This window comes from Strix aluco, chromosome 16 (genome assembly GCF_031877795.1).
Source record: "Strix aluco isolate bStrAlu1 chromosome 16, bStrAlu1.hap1, whole genome shotgun sequence".
Classification (NCBI taxonomy): Eukaryota; Metazoa; Chordata; class Aves; order Strigiformes; family Strigidae; genus Strix; species Strix aluco.
Window position 1 is genome coordinate 584,970 of NC_133946.1, and position 20,135 is coordinate 605,104.

At 36.1% G+C, this 20,135-nt stretch overlaps 1 protein-coding gene across 7 annotated transcripts in view; it reads right to left on the reverse strand.

Annotated features, from left to right (window-relative positions):
- The window catches only part of SBF2 (SET binding factor 2), a 302,371-nt gene that overhangs the window by 155,015 nt on the left and 127,221 nt on the right, over nt 1–20,135 (reverse strand). For all 7 annotated transcript variants that reach the window (XM_074841630.1, XM_074841634.1, XM_074841633.1 and 4 more), the window contains one exon: nt 4,432–4,569. In XM_074841630.1, coding sequence (XP_074697731.1) covers nt 4,432–4,569 — 138 coding nt within the window. The remainder of the gene's footprint in view (nt 1–4,431; nt 4,570–20,135) is intronic.

Consider the following 20,135-nt stretch of genomic DNA (forward strand, 5'->3'; position numbering starts at 1 on the left):
CACAAATAGTTATTAAACTTCATCTTAGGAATAACATGCAAATATAATATCCAAAGGGGGATCAGATGTAACACTTCAAAAAGGGTACAACTGAGTGTTCTCATCCTCTGCTAAAAAACAAATGTCAGTGACTCATCAAGTGGCATATGCTTTAACACACTAGGACCACCAACTCTCCAGTCCAAGCATAAAAATTAAAACTTTATGAAGCACGAAGTCATTTTCTTGGCAGTTTTTCTCTTGACTCAGGAAATATTTGTGGATCTGCCATTTTATGGTTTGGGATTTTTACAATTTCTTTTTCCTCTTTTTGCAGGGGGGCAGAGAGAAGAAGAGAATGTGAATGGCAGGAAATGGGAGACTTGTGAATTATTACTTATGTGCACTTTCCGGAGTCAAATATTTAATCTTACCAACTTTGTGATCACAACGTTTTAACATACATGTGCTTAAGATAACACACAAGAATTATACAAACTTGTAGTAAGATTGTTATAAACAAATGTTTGGGGTTTTGTGCTGATCTCATTGAGCAGATTTTCTGTAATGCAAGAAATGCAGTTGCACAGGCTCAGTTACTGTCATAAATCATTTTCTAATTTGTTGATGGTGGCGTTGGGGAGAGAGGATAAATCTCTTTCCAAGTGCAAAGCAATGTACTATTTGACCATTAAGTTCCCAAACGATGTGAGTCAACATTTAAAAAAAAAGATTCTATCTACGGTGCTCTTCCAAGCATTGTTAGTATAAATTCTAATTGTGTAATTGGTAAGAAGCACAGCTGAGGTCAGTAGAAGTATCTGCTGAGTCAAAGTATTAAATCAAGTCTTTCTGTGCTAAGTGGTAACATCCAGAAATTGCTGTTGGAAGAACCTCATTTTAGCAAACGCTGAAGAACTATACATACATATATGTGTGTGTATATATCTGCATTTTTTTTTTTACGGCTAATAAAGTTACACAGAGTAACTGAGTTTTATGGATGAGTTCCATAGATGTAAGTTACGATTTTTCTGAGTACTCTTTGGCTGCTCAACAGCTTCTGGCTTCAGTCACCAGAAAAATAAGATAGAGTAGACTATTTTTTTAGTTGGTAGACAAGGTTTTCTTCAAATCAATCAGATTTTAAGCAGATTTCAAATCAATGAGATTTGAAGTCCACAGCAACAACCAAAATACAGTAATGAGGAAAAAAAACCCCAAACAAACAAAAAACCCTACTTCAAGGCACTGTGAGAGAATAGAAAATAGGGATGTTTTGACTTATTCTCCTCCTTCTAATTCCTGTAGATACATGCAAGTCAATACGGCACTCAGCTCTATTTGCTAGAGCATCTAGATGGCACCTTAAGCCACATAGAAACATGGATCAAACCAAGCATATGCTGGAGACTTAAAAAGCTGGAAAGAGAAGCTGGTGCAGTATCTCAGATTTCTTTACACTTTCTATTGGTAGGAACTTGAAGTGAGACAAAAATCTTGCATACAGAACTGCTCTGAAACAAGCTAAGGGAGTCTTTAAATGACATCAGCTTTACTTGTTAATTCATTATTAGATTGCCTCTAGTCATGTTCCAAACTTCAGACTCCTGTTAAGGTCAAACTTCCAAATGCTTAATTTTAATCTCAGATGAGGAACATACCCTTTTGTAGCTTTAACAAATGTTACTGGGACAATTAAGTGAGACTAGCATTGTAAAACAGAACAATTGATGAAGGATTACATGGCAAAGCTGTATCACCTGCATTCATAGCACCAAGTGAGTTCTATTCCCATACTTAATGGAATACTAAGTGTTTACCTTTCTCATGAGTACAGATATGGAGACAAAATGTAGCTTCAATTTTTTGGATATACCATCCCAACTCTAGAAGAGCTGATCACCAATCAAACTGATCAGCATCCATGCAGATAATAAATTCTGGGTCATTTCAGAACGACAGTACTGCAACAATGCAAAGTATGATTCGTAGATGTCAACAAATAAAAGCAGTGTTTTATTTTCTATCCAGGGGCAGGAAGTTGAAAATAGGCCATCAGCTGATTACTATAGCCTGTACTTTTCTCTGGAAAACTTGTTACGACACGCAACTGCCAACAGATTAAACTGCATCCAGGGCTTTCTGAGATACTTTTTTCCCGAAGACTATATAGCTTTTACAGTTGCTATATTAATCTTGCACCTTATAATGAGTACCATCTAGATATATCATGTGAATACAATCTCCTTACTTTTCAGATAGCATTTATTCACAAATTATCTCGGAACAACAGCTGAAGCAGGAATGAAGGGAACCAGAACAACATAAGTAGCCTTCTCAGATCCATCTTGATTAATTGTGTCGAAAAGATTCTTCTATTATTACACAGAAGGCTCAAAAAAGGTTCAATAGTGCTCTTCAAGCACTCACAAGCTGAGAAATTAGTTTGTTTTCACTTTGCAGTTTAATTAACCACAGAAACTTCCAAGTGCCTGATTCCAGTTTTTTGTGAAGACTATTCTGCCAAGTGAAACATCTAATCTGCTTTAGCTGAATTCCGACCAATCTCATGTATCAGCAAGGTTTACCTGCTGGGAAAGAAGTAACTCCTCTTTTTTGGAAATTTAATCTCAGTTTTGTCTTAGTGAGTTATATCATTCAGTAAAAAAAACCCCAAACCTGAACTGTATTTAACTGTGAAAAGTACCGTCCAGATTTCAAGTCCTGGACACTAGGCTTCATGGACTGTTTGTTTAATGAGGCATGCATCTGAATGGTTAAATCAATATTACTTTCATAGCCCAGTGCTTCGTAAGCTTATGTTTCATTACAGATCGTACATGTGCTGAATTCTTGTCTAATGACCATGTAACAGGGCACGTTCGATTATTCTCTTTGGGTTTTAGAAAGAAACAGGAAGTTTGGCTATAAACAATGCAGTCACAGAATAAGTTTCACCACAGCAAGTTCATCTGAAAAATATGCATTCTTTACAACACAGCCAGGAATGGCATTATGAGAACCAACATCCTGCTGCACTCAGGTTTTTTTTTTAATTTTGTTTTCTTGTATTAATACTTAGGCAATATAAGAAAAAAGCCTTTTAGTTAATACTGGATGTTTTGCAATGAGCATTACTTGAAAGATGTGGATAGTGAATCAAAAGCAGCTGCTAGAAACCACAGGATAAATAACAAGTTTGCTAAATTTAGTATATGTTACGAAATACATAGAGTGGAGGAAGAGTCAGCCATTGTAGGTTTTTATCAGCTGGGAAAGAATTACTATAGAGTCAGTCTTTACTTACAAAATAAAGGAAAGATGACAGACATTAAATAACGACAAAAGTTTTAACAGGAAGATGTCAGTTGATCTACACTAAAATTTAAGACTAAAATACATCTAATTATTTCTGCTTTTAACTCCTTTTAATAATCTATAAAAATATTCACCTAAACTGTAGTGTTAATGAAAAAAGAACAACTATTATTCTCTGGCTTCCAATTGTGCCTAGAAAAAGCACAATATTATTACTACTATACTATATCTTTTAATTATTCTACAAACAGGGTAACATTTCAACTCCAGTATTAAATAGAGTACAACTGGATTATTAAAAGCATTTTTTAAAAATAATCAATAATGTTACAGTTCTTCACTACGAGAGAAAAAAAATTACTTAGCCATCTATTTAATCTTAAGTAATTTTAACATAGTTAATGCTAAGGTTTTACTTATTTTTTAATTTTCATGTGGGAAAGAAAATATTTCAAAACATAACAATGACAGTCCACAATTACAAATTGGATTAGGTTTTCCCTAGGTTCTAGCTTCTAAATATTCCAAGTATTATGTCATACCAGAGATTCTGTGAAATACTTTACATCAAATGGGAAACAAAATGTCTATTTTTGAAAGACTGAGGTTGCCCAAAAATAATTAAATACATGCTTAAACCCAAACACTGCCAAGTAGCTGACACCCAAAATCTGACCTACCTAAAAACTGAAGAACTATTCTATCTTTCCATTTACACCCACATAAATCTTGCCAATAAATGCACTTACAGAAATATGTATACACATTACAGCATACTTGTACACATTTGTCCTGTGCTGGCCTGATAGAGTTGGCCAGCAGAGGGAGCAGAAGTTAAGAAACCTTTTTCCTAGAACAAAGATGATAATTACGCTGTCAAACACGGAAGTAAATGAAAGGAACACCATATTGGCTGTCCCATTTAAAAAAAAAAAAAAAATGGTGGAGAAAAAGAAACTTTGAGTAGTTTTTGGCTTACCTTTGCGCAAAAGCACATACATTTTTGTACAACAGAAAATACATCCTTACCAGGAACAGCAAAATATTTTCTAAAGTTGTCCTCTATAACATTAATCTATTGTTTCTACACACCTTCTTCTGCATTTTTGTAACTTACTGTAAAGTTTTTACCTGCAGGTTAATCTCCGCTTCATAGAAAGTTAAGCAGGAACAGTAGTGCCTCTCTGAGTCTATATCAGTCAAAACCACCACAAAGAATGTTGGCTGTTTCCTCTCTTTCGAAAGCTGCCATCCTCCAGGCTGGCAAAACTAATGAAACAAAACAAAAGCAAAAAAAATCAACATATAGTTAAGCAGTAATATTTTTTTTAAGAAATACAAAAAAATATTAAAAAAACCAACCAGAAATATATAACAGAACAATGTAACTGAAATATAATCTGAAACAAAGAAGCTCATTTCATTTAAAGGGAACATATGTAGGGTCGCAAAATTTGGAGAAAATGGGGAAAACCAATAGGTCTTGGTCACACTGATATCAATCTAGCTCTACAGACATCAAGGGAGATATAATAAACTCTCTGAACTGCCGATGTGCTCCTTTGCATTCAGTATTCAAGATAATCTTTGCGGGGTTTAACAGGCACCAACAGGAATATATTGACAGGTTATGCAGGTTTCATTTGGATAACAGGTTAGAATTTGAAGCTAAAATTGTTGTGTCTTGGAATGTCTCTTAATTTTTAATTTTTCCACTTAATATATTTAATTTCTCCATTAATTTATCTAATCAAACAGATATACTACCTACACCTACTTGAAAAATTATTCAATGCTTACTCCTACAAAAGAATATTTATAGAGCAATATTTTTCATCCATTTATTAATTCTATAAACTTCACTGTGAACATTTGAAATTTTATAAGAGGTCATACCATAGCAGCAATATAAGTTTTGCCACCCCTGTGAAAAATACATTCAAGTTTCATGACTTTATAAGTCTTAGGGACAAACAAAATCACTTGCTTCTCGGACTTGAGAGGCTGCAGTTCTCCAAATACTTCATATGTACTTTGAATACTACATGTTTACAAGCTCTTGTAGCAATGAGCAGACTAAATATGTGCAATACTTAAAACACATGTCAAATAAGCCTAAATCCTTGCAAGTGTTTGTTCCTTCAAGTTGACCAGGGCCATGGCAGTGCAAGTCACCAGAACCAAAGACTGCAATTCTGGCCTCAGAAGAGAAATGCATAAGCAGCATGAACAAAAAGAGAACTACAGCTTAAAAGCAAAGGGAAAAGTGTATGTTTTCTCTTCTTTTTTAAATGACTACAGTACAACATTGGTTAATAACTTGTTCCCAGTAATGGAAGAGTGTGCTGAAATTCAGAAATCAGTTTGCTGAAGATTCCTGAGATGGCCTTTATGGAATTTTGTATTCACTGTTTCTTTTACTTAAGGCTGAAGTCACATACACAAAAAATTCACAAGTACATTAACAAAACTATAAACTTAGAATTTACATAGGACAAAGGTAATAGCTCCTGTATGTATTAGGAATTAAAAAAATAATAATCCCCAAAACCCACTTCTAGAATTGTTGAACAGTGTGGATACCAAAGGAACCAGAGAGATAGGTCAAAATCTCACGTTTCCAGCTATTGCTTCTCTCCCCTGAACAGCTGCTAAAAACTGGAAGAGCATGAAGTTGTAAACAAACACTTACTACACATTCATCTTTAGAACCTCTACAATAAAACCTGGGTAGTCTTAGGTGAACAGCAGTTAAAACTGTGCCTCTGATATACAGTTTATTTTATGATCCTGGGAAAATCTTCAAAACCAAAGTTTTCTCATGTTACATTCTTCAAATTCTAGATAGTCCACTTAACATTTCTGAGTCTGTATCCTTAGAAGTGCTAAGCACCCCCTCCTGCATCTGAGAACAACTGTTCTGCACATCAAAATGTGCTCTGAGAAAAGATATCCTAGTTATTCCAAGCTAAGCATCCAGTATTAGTCCATGGTTTTGATAATACTGGTCTAATCTCCCTTTGTTTTTCATCCCCTGTCAGTTAATAATAAGAAGATACCACTATTAATCTTGCAGAACTGCTATAAAGATAATGTAATATGGTCGATATATACAAACATTGTAACAAAAGCACCATTAAAAAGTTTGACGATAAAATCATTACAGTTCTGTATGTATTGCAGAATTTAGGTGGTGTGTGGTAAATGAAGCCTTGAATCCATAGCTCAAATAAGATAAAAACCCCAAAACTCTGAAGAGCTATTTGTTCAATGAGTATGAGTCAAAATGCAAAGAATGCAGTAAGATTCTGTTAATAAATAAAACCATTCTATGGTATACCGTTAAAACTGAATCATTGATAACAGGCAGGTCACGTTAAGGTTGTTCATGCAGTCCTAGCTCTGGCACTTCTTAAACTCCAAACGCTTGAGTTTGCAATCTTAACACTCTTTCAGATCTGCCAAGCCTACCAGTTCTGACAGAAGATCCTCGCTGCTGCCACTGCCCTTTAACTTTACAGGTAACTTCCCATTTCACACCTGGAAGTAGCAATCTATCGGATTTTTGAGTGTCAGAAACTCCTGGACAAAGGACCATTCTGCATGCACCAAACACCGCCCTACTGAAGGCACGGAAGAGCTGGTATATCCAAATAATCCACAAACAATGTATTCTGCACCCAAATGACAAATACGTGAGCTCAGGATACATGGCTTATGCATAGCTGGTTTTCACACAATACACACAGAATTTACTCATTTTGAACTCTGGGGTATTGATAAGTTCATTTTGAATAACCTTTTTGCATTTATTTTAAAATAAATAAAGTATAAAATAATTCTTTTTATTGTAATAAGCCATTATTAGCAGGTCTACTGCATAAAATTTATGCCAACATCTGCCCTGTAAACTGGGAAATGCAAAGGGAAAACCAACAGCTAAATTTTTAACTATCAGAAGTGAATGCTGACCTGGGCAGGCTGCTCTCAATAGCAATTTCTCGATCTTATGCATGTCTAAACCCTACTGATGTCAGGGAGAATTCTTCCTTATTTCAAAATGATCTTGTGTATAGCATACGCTTTCTAGGTTTAACTATTTTACTAGAAAACAAAAATTAGTGATTGTTAAGGAAAACAGCTGAAGTAGAGTACACCCCACTAGTTACATAGAGAATCGGTGTTTTTAAGTACACTGGAAAGAATTTGTAAATATAGAGATTGAGAATAAAGGCAACATGCTCCTCCAAGAAATTAAACAATGAATGATTCTCAGTTTCCTTAAAATAAGGTAATAAACATTAGTGTAATATTTGTAATGCAAACAACATTGAGAAGAACTTTCCAAATTAGTATAAATACAAGCTACTCTCCAGTATGACTACCATCACAGTCTGGTCACTAAGTAGAGGAAAATGTTTCCTTACCAAATCAGATGCTATACCAAAACAGACAAAAGCATGACTATGAATATAATTCAAAGGTCATGTGCTTCTTAGTAAACAAGAAAAAAACCAGAAGTTTAAAAACAAACACGCTCCCATATTGTTTCACTTATTTGCCAGAATTCTTGGAACCCGAACATAGCTTCTATCAAAGACACTGAAAATTAGAAAGAATCAGATGGTCCAACTCCCTATTTATAAAAATACACCTCTAATGGTGGTGAGTGCTTCAAATCGACTCCACATTACAACTGATTGCCTTCTAAAATCTGGTGTAAGTATCCAGAGGTTGCTCTGAAGAATATGTAACAGAGATCTTATATTCAAGGTGTTGAAATGACATTTCAAACACCGTTTGAAACTGCAGGTGCCCACTGAAGCAAAGGACTTTCTCCTACTTAGTCCCACAAATGTTTTCAGACTAAACAAGAAACTAGACAGATTTAAAAATGGAAGGTGTCCCTATCCATGACAGGGGGGTTGGAACTACGTATCTTTAAGGGTCCCTTCCAATCCAAAACATTCTATGACTCTATGATGAAAAATGACGCATAGAGTTTTAAGTAGTTGGGCTTGTTACCTTTACAAATTTTGTATATAGTCACCACAAGTCTTAAAGTCTAGACGTGATTAATGAATGTTTAAAAGTGACATTTGTTTCTTCTAATTTTTATAAGCCAGAAACATCGTCTTTGCTTGATTCACAAATTTGTTCCTTCTTTTCCTACCTAGAGCCATTGCTGTAGTCCTACTCTTTGCCTTGTCCTTCTCTAGTAAAATAAATAATTTGCATAAATCAGCATATACCTTAGATATGCTGTATACAGCTTTGGTGTCTAGAATCACAGAATCATAGAATATCCTGAACTGGAAGGGACCAATATGGATCGAGTCCGACTCCTGACTCCACACAGGGCAACCTAAAAGTTAAACCATGTATCTAAGAGCGTTGTCCAAATGCTTTGTGAACACCGGCAGGCTTGAGGCCATGACCACTTCTCTGAGGACGACTCTAAAGTCTGTTGAAAAATTGAAGAAAATGTAAAAATAGTCATAATTTCTATTAAAGCACTGGAAGAATTAGGATGTAGAAAGGCTTACTGGATACTCTGAAAGTGAAGACTAAATACTATTATTACACTGAACAGTAATTATATAGCACTCAAGTTTCATTAGAGAAAAATTTTAGACATTTGTATCCTTACCATGGCAGAACTATAATATTTGCCATCTGTATCTGTTGATCAGATATTACTCATTTGCTGAACTGAATGTTAGAACTTTGTCATTTACCTCTGGGCTTGCACCCCGAGCACAACCAAGTCCATATAACAAAACCTCCAACCAATATTCTAGCTGGGTCTGTGTAGCTACAGACAGGAACACTGCTCTCTCTGCACTTTACGTTGTTTTCTGTATCAAGGATCTGGTCAGCTTTCCATCAGAAATCCACTACCTCTGATGGCACTTCCAAACTAGAAAGGGGAAAAAGCTTGTTCAGAAAGTTTATGACATGATACATTCTTTGCAAGTCATTAAAAGCATTGAAAGTGTTTCTTCAAGAGTTTATACAGAACCAAAGACAAGGTCTGTGATATACCATTATAGAACTCTGCACTTAATAATTAAATAATTATATTTAAAATATATTCTCACACTATATATTTTCTTCAAAATATATTTGTGCACTTGTTTCTCATTAAATAAATTCCACAGCTGTCTGGATGCATGTAAAATAGAAAACATTTGAACTGTACTGGTAAGACTTGAATTAAAAGATCCCAAAATTACTTCAGAATTTAAAATATCTTACACAGATACCTACCTTCCTTTCTAGTTTAACTCCTTCACCAAACATTTGATTCTCCCTTGGATCACTCAGAGCATAAAGTTTCATTTTATTAGGTCTGCTTCTGTAGGCTTTCTTTCACTTTTCAAATAATGGTGCTTTGTTTTTAACATCATCATCATCTTTTCTACAAACCTCCCTGAAAATAAAGGACCATGTTCAGGACATTATGTGAAAGAAGTTTGTTCCATCTGGACTTGCATGACCTAGCACCAGCTGCTGAGTATTTCACCATTTCACCATTCATTTATGTATGGAATTTTGGCAAAGGGAATTTTCTTTTTCAGATGCATACCTCTACTTAAAACAAAGCAAAACAATTACAATGCTCACTGGCATAATAAAAAAGCAATGTTATGAAGCTGTAAATCTGAGGAAATGCTTGGAGCTTTGGGGATATCTCTGAATGTAAACAGAATACAAAATATACACTGAATTTTATAACATCTTCCTGCTTTTCAGTGTATTGTATCTAAGAAACTGCATATTTATCCTTAGCCTAGTCTAAAATAAAACTAGTGCAGTTAAAGTATACTCCAAATTATTTCCAGGTAAAAGCCTGCTTCAAGTCTTGTAAGATATTCTGATGATCAACTGTAAACAATTAAACTCACTCATAAAGAAAAAAATAGCTTTTAATCGTAAAAGAAATACAAAGGCCTTTACTACCCTGGAGTGCACTGAAATACAGAGTTCCCCAGGATGAACCTTTACACATTCACCTCATGGCACCTGTGAACTGCTGGAACCTGCTGCCGGGATCTCCCACAGCAGTGCGTGCAAACCCCCTGCCCACCTCTCCCGCCCAGTCCAGTCAGAGGCTGGCAGGGTGCTGAAGCCGGAAAAGAGCTTAAGAAGCCAACATTAATATATTCCATTCATTTCCAACTTGCTAACCTATGACACCAGAGACAGAGGAAAGGCAAATGGAGTGTGAATACACAGTGTCCATTTGAAATCAAGGAACTGCTTTCTCACCTTAGCAAATCAAAAAACCACACTTAGGTGCCTGCACATGCTGGTGTTACTGGATACTACCTGTCTCTTAGTCTCTCACACCTGAAATTGGTTGAAATACTTTGGGGAATCATATTAGAAGCAGCAGGAAGGTTGTTTGTGACCACAGGTGACATTACCATCCAAGAAGAATTACAGGTGAATAATCTTTCCCCTCCTTGCCTGGGACAGACTCCCATCATGTACTATGGACATTTCTGCTTCAGTAGTCAGCTCCTCAGTCAAACGTAAAAAGCATGTCAAAAAAAGACACTAAGAAACACTTCCCCTCAGAGAAAAGACCCTCAACCACATTCTTGGGCTTTCTAAGCCTGAAAGATGCCATTGCATCTCACTGGCACTAATCCTGCACAAGCAACAGACAAGGTATTCTCTAATTTGAGCTACAGATTAAAGGGATCCTCAATAATCAGATACTCAAGCTTCTTACAGAAGCCCTGCAGCAGAAGTCCAACAAAAGAAGAAAACTTAAAATATTTGGGAACATCTCAACTGAAGTCAGCTAATTCATCCTCCAAAGTCCTAGAGACAGGGAAGTCTTTTACCGAAATTTATCAAGTACTAGGTTAACCACCCCCACATACTAGTAGATACATTAGCCTGGATGTATATCTACACATGCACATGAAAAAAATTAGTTTCAAGTTCATTGCTCTTTTTTTTGTTTGTTTGTTTTTAAAAACCTCTCATAACACTGTGTAATTTTAAACACCTTTCCACAATGAACTGCTATGCTGAAAACCCAGACTTGTAAAAACCATTTCTACAAGGACTGTATTCCTAGTTTGTCTTCTGAAAAAATATTTGAACTGGCTTCTAGAAAGAAAACTACACCCACTGGGAAACCAGTTTCTTATTCTGCTTTCAGGACACTTAATATCTCCATCCCAGTGGCTTATTAAAAAAAAAATAAAATCTGCAAAATAACCTGACTATTTCTGAACAAAACCAACTTAGACTACAGATGTGGTGATTTACAAATAAGTATTGTACACTAATGCCTTTACTTCAGAAATGGTACAGGATTCATGATGACATTCTGAATGGGATCCTCTTCTCAAAATGAACTTCCAACATCTCTATTCTAATCATGTGCAGTAAGACAGTGAAATTAGTGGGCTTGTGCAAATAATTAATAGTCTGGACTTTTTATTCATTTATTCAAACCACACTCCCTCCTCCTGTTTTCAGCCAAGTTCCCAACAAGATAATCTTATGGCAATTGAAAAATTCTGAGACCCTTGGATCCGGAATCTTTTTTTACCACCACCCCCAACAAAACCCAACACACCCACCATGCTCTGGGCTACCTCAGGCAAAAAGAGTAAGACAGCTGTGGACAGTAACCAGAAATTCTCAGATGTACATCAATATGTCAAACCAAATACAGATACATTAGGTATCTGAAGCAGATATTTTATGCCAGAGAATTTGTGTTTTAACGTACATTTTAAACTTCATCAAAAAGTTAAAAAGTCATAAATTTAAACTCAAGACTTGCAACTGAAATTCAGGAACACATAGCCTGCCTTCAAAATTTCTCTAGAAAAATTTACCAAGAAGCGTTTGTTAGTCAGCAATAACTGCTGCCAATGACACCGTTGGTCAAAAGAACAATGAGAAGTCTGGATAACAAATATTCAACATGAAAGCAGAAAATAACTTCAATGCAGCAAGAAATTCAAGCAAGGCATGATTTTAGCAAATTATACTTCAATCTGAAGAACACAGGTCTATAGCCAATGAATTGTGTGGTTATGAGACAAAAAAGACAGTATGGGTGGAAAATATCTGGTATTTAGAACATTCCTAAAGCAATACTGAAAGAAGAACACTAAAAATGAAATTAATTACCTGTATTAAATGTTTGTGTTTTAATTTTCAGCACGAAATGAATAAAGAAGCATCTTTGTCCCTCTTAACCTATTAAACAGCTTGTGCTCAGGAGTGGTTTCCAAAAAGCATTGTGACACTAAGACAACAATTAATTTGGGGTTTTTTTTCTATTTTTACTGACCAATGTTTATACACTTGAGGAGACTGGTAGACATCTGAGGTATACAAACCTAGAGAAACAGTTTCCATTTATAAACATAAATGAGCATTTTATACATATTTATCAGTCAAGCATGAAATATTAACCTTGCCTAATGCACTCTTTATTCTCTCCTCCTCTCTTCCCTGCCTTCTTTCTCTCTCTTTTGACAGTAGTAGCATTGTGTTACAACAGCAGCCATAAACTTTTTCAAGTCTTTAATGACTTCCCAACTCATTTTCTAGATAACGCTATAAACTATCTTTGAGAAGATATACAGCATGTACAAGTATAATTATTGCACTGGTTGAACGTCAAAAAAAAAAAAAGCACAGCAGGGTAATTAATGTACATCACTCAACAATTACAATTAGCACACAGTAAGCTATTGATACGATCATAAATTTTGATTTGACATTTTAATGCTTAAATATTTCTTCAGAGGAACTGGTCAATGTTGTATAAAATACTGTTATAATATACAGTCCTCATTATCTTATTTTTATAGCTTACACCTGCACAATCAGATATTAAACCACACTGTTAAAACCACATCCAGCCTTGCTACCATGTTTGAACATACATTCTGTTGCTCTCTAGCAATTATAAAAAAAGTGGAAGCAGCCTTTTGTTAAGATTTTTGCATTCATGATCTTCTAACTCCTTAGAATCTATCTGTCAGAAGGGTTCAAAGACCCAACGCTTAGAAAAAAGTGCATGGGTGTGGGGGTGTGTGCACGTACATGGTAATGCAGTGTATACTACAAAGAACATTGATCTGAACTGACAGAGGGCTAGCAACTAAAAGGCCTGGGACTGCTGCAGCAAATGGACTTAAGAGATTTAAAAGGGGTGCCAACAGCCTCAAGATGACAAAACACAGAACAGGAAGCCCTGAAATATGCAAATGAATTAAGTCAGAATTTGCTCTTAAAAGAGAGAGCAGAAATCAGACTAGAACGTGTGCTTATAGAACAAACCACAAAAAGGGTAATATATACCATAAAATTCCTGAACAAAATGCACTCGGTCCAAACAAAATGATATTCAATTTCTTTTTGAAATATACCGCTTCATAACGCAACTCTCAAACTCACTTTGAGTTCCAAAAGGTGCCAGAGGAGCAACAGAACACATGATAGGAAACCAGATCAATAGAAGGAGCAGGGTAAGTTAGTGAATCTAAGACCAGGAAGGAATATATGCTTCTAGATCTGGCTCTCAGGGAATTTGTTCCAAAGCTCCCATGTTTTAGATAAAATCTCTGTGTTTTGGGGTAAGTCATGCTCAACCTGCACAGGATTCAGGTAACTTCTGAATCTCATCTTCCCTGATACCTCCTCTCCATGGCCCTGAAACAAACAGGTTTCCTGAGACCAGATCTAAGTCTTCTGGTCTAACCACCCTCTACAAATAACACCAGCAAAATGGTGGTGCCATCTATCCCATTTAATTATCTCTTTTAATCATTTAGGACACCAGACATGAAGTTAAAATACATTGATCTACCTTACCCTGTTATAAGCCAGTGTGCCTCCAAGATCTGGAACACAGACAACACGCCCCAAGCAGCTTTCTGTCCGTGTAGCCCAGAGAGGGCATCTCTCCCAACGTCACCGTGCACACCTACTGAGAGGAAATGGAGGGAAAGGGGAAGAATGGCTGGCATGGGGAAGGCGCTTTTAGAAAGCCTGGGGAGGTTTAAATGGGTTGGCAGTCACCTAGCCCAGCATGAGTCCTTCTAGCCACGTGAACAGTAGGCAGCCTGAAAAGCAAGTGTGTCCAGGACCACATCCTACAACCGGCCACCTTGCCAAAGGTGCAGCTACAGCAGCCACTCCCACCAGCCACTGCACTACACCCTCACGCTGTCAGCTCATCGTTGCCCTCAAATTGATCAGAAATGTAAGGGACAGAGATAACTACAGCAGTTCACTGCACCAAAACCTTTATTCACCCAGGAAAACTTAAAAATAAGCAAAGGAAATTACAGAAAGGGTGGTATATTTCTGGTCTGTTCATTTTGGGAATTTAACAGTACTTGTTGTATGCCTCGTGGTACTACTTCCCAGTTTAGGTCACAAACAATTTCCACTTTTGCAGGTGCAAATTTCCACAGAGAAACCAAAGAGAAAGTACATACACGTAGAAAATGAAACGTGGCTAAAAACAGCACAAAGAAACATCATCTCATGTGAGTGAAAACCTAGACTAGGACCCGAAATAAAAAAAATTTACTGGATTGCGATACAAATGTATGCCATTAATGAAGTTCTGTACATTGGCTGCTACTACTGAATTTTACATTTCCACAGCATTAATTAATAAAAATATGTAATGCATTTCCTGTCAGCACTCCCCCAAGAACACAGTAAAAAATAAGCAGCACAAAAAGACAGCTGAACAGTTTGGTGCTTTCCATTAAGTTTCAGTTTCCTGTGCAGAAAAATGGGGTCAACAATATTGTCCTCTCTTCCCACAGAACCGAGGCCTGTATTATAACCACTGGGCATTACTACTGGACTACATTACAGGATGTCCTTAATGGGTGTGGTAAGAGAGTGTGTCTGGCAAAAGGTCCAGTATAAACAAAAAGGCTTTGTGCCACTGTGGATGCTTTCATGTATGCTGTCACATTCCAGTAAACAGCTATTTTGATGAAGGGACTGTATTTCTTCCAGGTAGATTTGCAGAATTTAGGGGTTTCCAAACTAAGATAATAAGAGATTCCAAAACTTGTCGAAATGAAACTTCAGAGAAGTTTGGCATTGAGAAAGTTTGTACTTGTTAAGTTCCTATCTAATCATAGCAACCACTTTTCCTTCCTTTTGGCATTTCTCCAGTGTACCCCATGTTTGGAAGACACCTTAAATTTGAGTTTTGTACTATCACCAGAAGACTGCAACTTGTATGTTCTCCATTCTCCACTTTATGATAATTAAAAGAGAGCAAAAAAAAGCATTAGTAGTTTTTATGGGGAGCATGCCTCTGTCATAAAATATTACTGGAACAAAAAAAAAATAATTTAGAAGGGGCAATGTGAGAACCTCTGATAAAATTCAACATTTTCAACAGACTAGTTCAAGTAACTTTCATGCAAGAGAAAAGAACTGAGGAGCTCTTCATCAGTAAAGTTAATATTCCACAAGTATTCCAAAAGGAGGAAATCCCAGGGGCCTAGAAACTGCAGACATTACTCTGGTGCTTTGAAAGGGTAAAAAGAATGTCCACGGGAAATTATCAACTAGTTCAGCACAACAGTCCACTCAGGTAAATTAATAAAAGGTAAATTGAAGATACAAATAGAATCACAACTGCTATGTTTCTGTAGAAAACAAGCCATTAAAACAATTTTTAGGGGGTGGGGTAACAGAAATACAATGCAGCTAATAAATGCAACCACAACCACATGGTATACTTGGACTTTTATCTTTTCTTCTTAAAAGACATTTGATTTGATGCTTTGTGACAATTATATTCTAAAAGTGCATTGGGTGACATTAGTACAGCATATATTCCATGGTTTAAAAGACCAGCTTGATGATAGACAAGAAAACTGTTAGCAGAGACACATGTCAGTGAAGCCACCTTTACTGAAGAAGCATTATCTAATTCCCCACCCTCCTCCTCCCAGCTAAAAAGCCTCATCCTTTCCCATGTGTCATTACTGGGCAGTCACAGAACTGCTAAGAAAATCACTTGAGAACATGGTGTAGAGAATGCAGAAGTGAGTTTTCCAAATAAGACAAAAAAAGATGCCTGGGGCTGGAAAGCAAGTGTCATATCATGAGTTTAAAAGACCTCAGCTTTTTTAGTTTATTGCAGAGAGAGCTGAGAAGCACTTTATAGAGTAGTATATGTAGATAAGGTGTTTCCTAGTAAGAGGATTTCAGATCAGTGTTCCAGATCCAGTGTATTACAAGATTCAGAAGTCATTATAAAAATTCAAACCTCAAATAAGATGTCACTCTAGGCAGTGAGGGGGGTGGAAAACTGGAACAGGTTATCAGGGTAAGTGTTAGGCTCCCCTCAGCTGGAGTCCCTCAAGTACAACTGAACAACTTTTGCAAGAAAACATTCAGTCTATGTGTGTCGGCACAAGTCAGCCCAGACTGGTGTGGGACCTGGAAATCTGTGTGTGAAACCTCTTGTTCTTTTATTTTCAGGGCCTGAACATGTTCCTAACACTTCAAGCTCTACATTATATGATTATAATCAGATCTCATACTTCAGAGCTTCAACCATTCAAGCACAGAGATTTAGCAGAATTTCCACCTAATTCCACCTACCTAATTGGACATCTGAGTTTCTGCAAGAGAGCCAGTGGCAGCAATCCAGCAGTTCATGGGGCTGGCAGGTACTGCAGAGAAGTCTGGCTGGCCTGCCTTGCTTATGTGACTACAAATCAGTGGTGCTAATTAACAGAATCTACTCAGACTAAATAAACTGATGTATTACATATGGTCTTCTCTGTGAAGCCAGCAAAAGGAAAAAAAGTTTTAAAAAATAAACTGACATGTTTTAAAAAGAAAGTAAAATTTATTGTTTATGAGCAACATACTCAAAACATTATATCATTTAATATCATAAAATTTGGTTCTTGGAAAGTACTGAGTAGAACTGGATATGAAGGAATAAATATTTTTCAAGTGGGTTGGTAGGGATTAGATAATTCTGTCTTGGCTTGATAATTTAATACAAAATAATCAGTCAGACTCCATACTTGTAAAATATTTTACTGCTTAAAAATGCCAGTTATTGGCAATTAAAACCATGCAACGTTAAGAGGACTGAAAAATGTAAGCTGTTAACTTTACTGTTCAAAAAACCCACACACTTCCCCCTCCATCCCAAGACATGTAACAAGTGCAGAAAAAATATCCCCTATAAGCACACTTGCACATTTCAACTGCACGCAAGTGTCCTCTGCAGTGACGGCATACGCAGAAAAGGCCTTCTCTTCAGTTTTTTGCTGGTGGAATAATGCCAGTCTCTTATATCCAAAGGCACCTGGGCTGCCCTTACAGTCCTTTGAAGTTGAACATCATTGAACATCATCAATTACAGCTTATCTCATAAAACGCAGGAAGTAGAAACAGAAACCACATCTTTTTCACGTAAACCACTTAGGAGATGGGGAAAATATATTATTGTTATTATCATTATAAATATGTTAAATTATTATCAAATAATTACTACACAACAGAAGAAGCTATTGAATAGTAGGAATTCAGTTGTAAAAATCACATTCTCATTGGAAACATTAAATAACAAGTTTCTTTCCCAGCATTAATCAAATGTTAGCGGTACTCCTATATGTAAAAATAGAAACACCAGTCAACCATGGGGGGTTCCCTTCTACTGTCCCATAAGCATACAGAGGAAATAGAAATATTTCAAGGCATCTGTAATGTCTTACATACTTTGAATAAAATAAAGAGCCAAAACACTTAACAGTACTGAATTTTATTCCAAATTATACCCAAGAGGAAGCCATCTGCAGGAAAAATAAAAAGTAAACCAAAAAAAAAAAAACCAACACACTTTTGACTTGGACATCACTTGTGCAATACAGCTATCCAAGAGGACAGCATGTTCTTTTAAAAGAATGACTACTTATTCTTTCATGATACAGGCAATATAAAAATCACCTGAAAACTTTTGGGCTTTTTTAACCACACAGTGTTCCAGTGAAACACTGAACTACTTTTGATTCTTTTATTTTCCCCTTCATCTAACATAAAATATTACTATATTGGCAAAAGCCATCTCTAGAAGACTGTGAAACTGTTTGAAGTTACCCACATCCAAGCAAATCACTGCTGCTATGGTCCAGTTTGAAAGGAGACTGAAACCTAAGGTCTAAAATGCATTAGTAGTTCAGCACTGACACTTACAAGGCCATGAAAGTTCAAAGCCACTGCTTCAGACAACAGAACATGTCAGGTAACATTTCAATAGAGCAATAATAACATATAGTTTACTATACAGTCACAGGAAAACTTAAATTACATATATCAGGAAGACGTTTATAAAATGCTACTTCAAGACACAACCTATGTCGGTAAGATGATGACTATGTCATAAGTGCTGAAGACGACATCTGAGACATGATGATCTTGTCTGACCAGCAAGGACTGCAAAGCTGCCTACAAATATATTAGCATATTCATCATTGCGTCTCAGGAGTAATGATACAAGATGAGCAGAAATACCCTACTGCACGCAGCATTTCCTGACGCATCAATGTTTCCGACATTCCTAAGTCTCCAAAATATGAAACAGATCATACTAAAGAAAAATAATATGAAAAATATTTTCTGTAAACTCCAAACAAATTAAGTGAAAATTTGAAAATAACTATGCAGTACTGGACAAACATTAGAAGAATAATACATGAGCTTTGACAATGTGTGTATGGGTTACATTAAAAAACTGAAAAACAAGCAAAAAAAACCCCTTTCAACAGTTGCATGCCAGGAAACATGTGTTGACCCACGACATTTGAACAGCTAACGATACTGTCCTACACTCAACAGAAGAAAAGCAATTTTTCAGAGTATTTGTGGATTCAAGGACCCTTTAAAACATTACAGAAATTTTCTGCTATTTCCATATTTGCTAGTCAGCACCATGCAATTTAAGAAACAATTTCTTTTTCTTACAAAAAAGGGTAACAGGCAGTAGATGCTGCCTAATGGTTTTGGCCCACACAGATGAACTCAGATTAGACTGCCAAAATGATTTTTCAGTTAAGCACAGATTTGTACCAAAATAGAAACCAATGGATTATTTTTCAAGAAATACTATCTCCCCCCCCCCCCCCCTCAGATTTTCAGAAAAATAACTATGTCCTTAAAAACTTAAGCCTCAGCAACTTGAAAATACTAGTTGTGTAGAGACCAAGTCATTAACACAGGCGTACATATTTTGGAAGTAGTTAGAAATGTACTGTACTTTATTTCATAAGCTACATTTCACCCAGAACAAAAAAGAACTCCCCTTGTAAAGCCAGAACTACGTTCTACTTTCTTTTTAATTGAACTCAAATCTTTAATACATGAACATAAGTCTGAAAGTCAGACGTCCTAATGAATTTCAACTTTTGCAAAATTTTACCTAGGGCTAGGAAATAAATATATTAAAAAAGAACCAGCTCCTCTTAGCATTATTGCAAAAAAAAAAAAAAAAAAACACCAAACAAAAAAAAAAACCCACACAAAAACCAACAAACCACACTGAAAGACCAAAGCTTATATTTTCAGAGATAGTCTGTACTGAAATATCAAAAAGCTATAGTATGTATATACTGAAAATGCCAGCTAGATGACACTAGTTATATAATGACTTACTTTTTTTTAATATTTAACCTGGATCCAAACAACTTCTATCCAAGAATTCTCCTAGGTTCATGTATAAAGAAGTTCTCATCAAGTTCAGCAAAGGAAATACGAAGTCCTGCACCTGGGGAGGAATTTCTCAGAAGAAA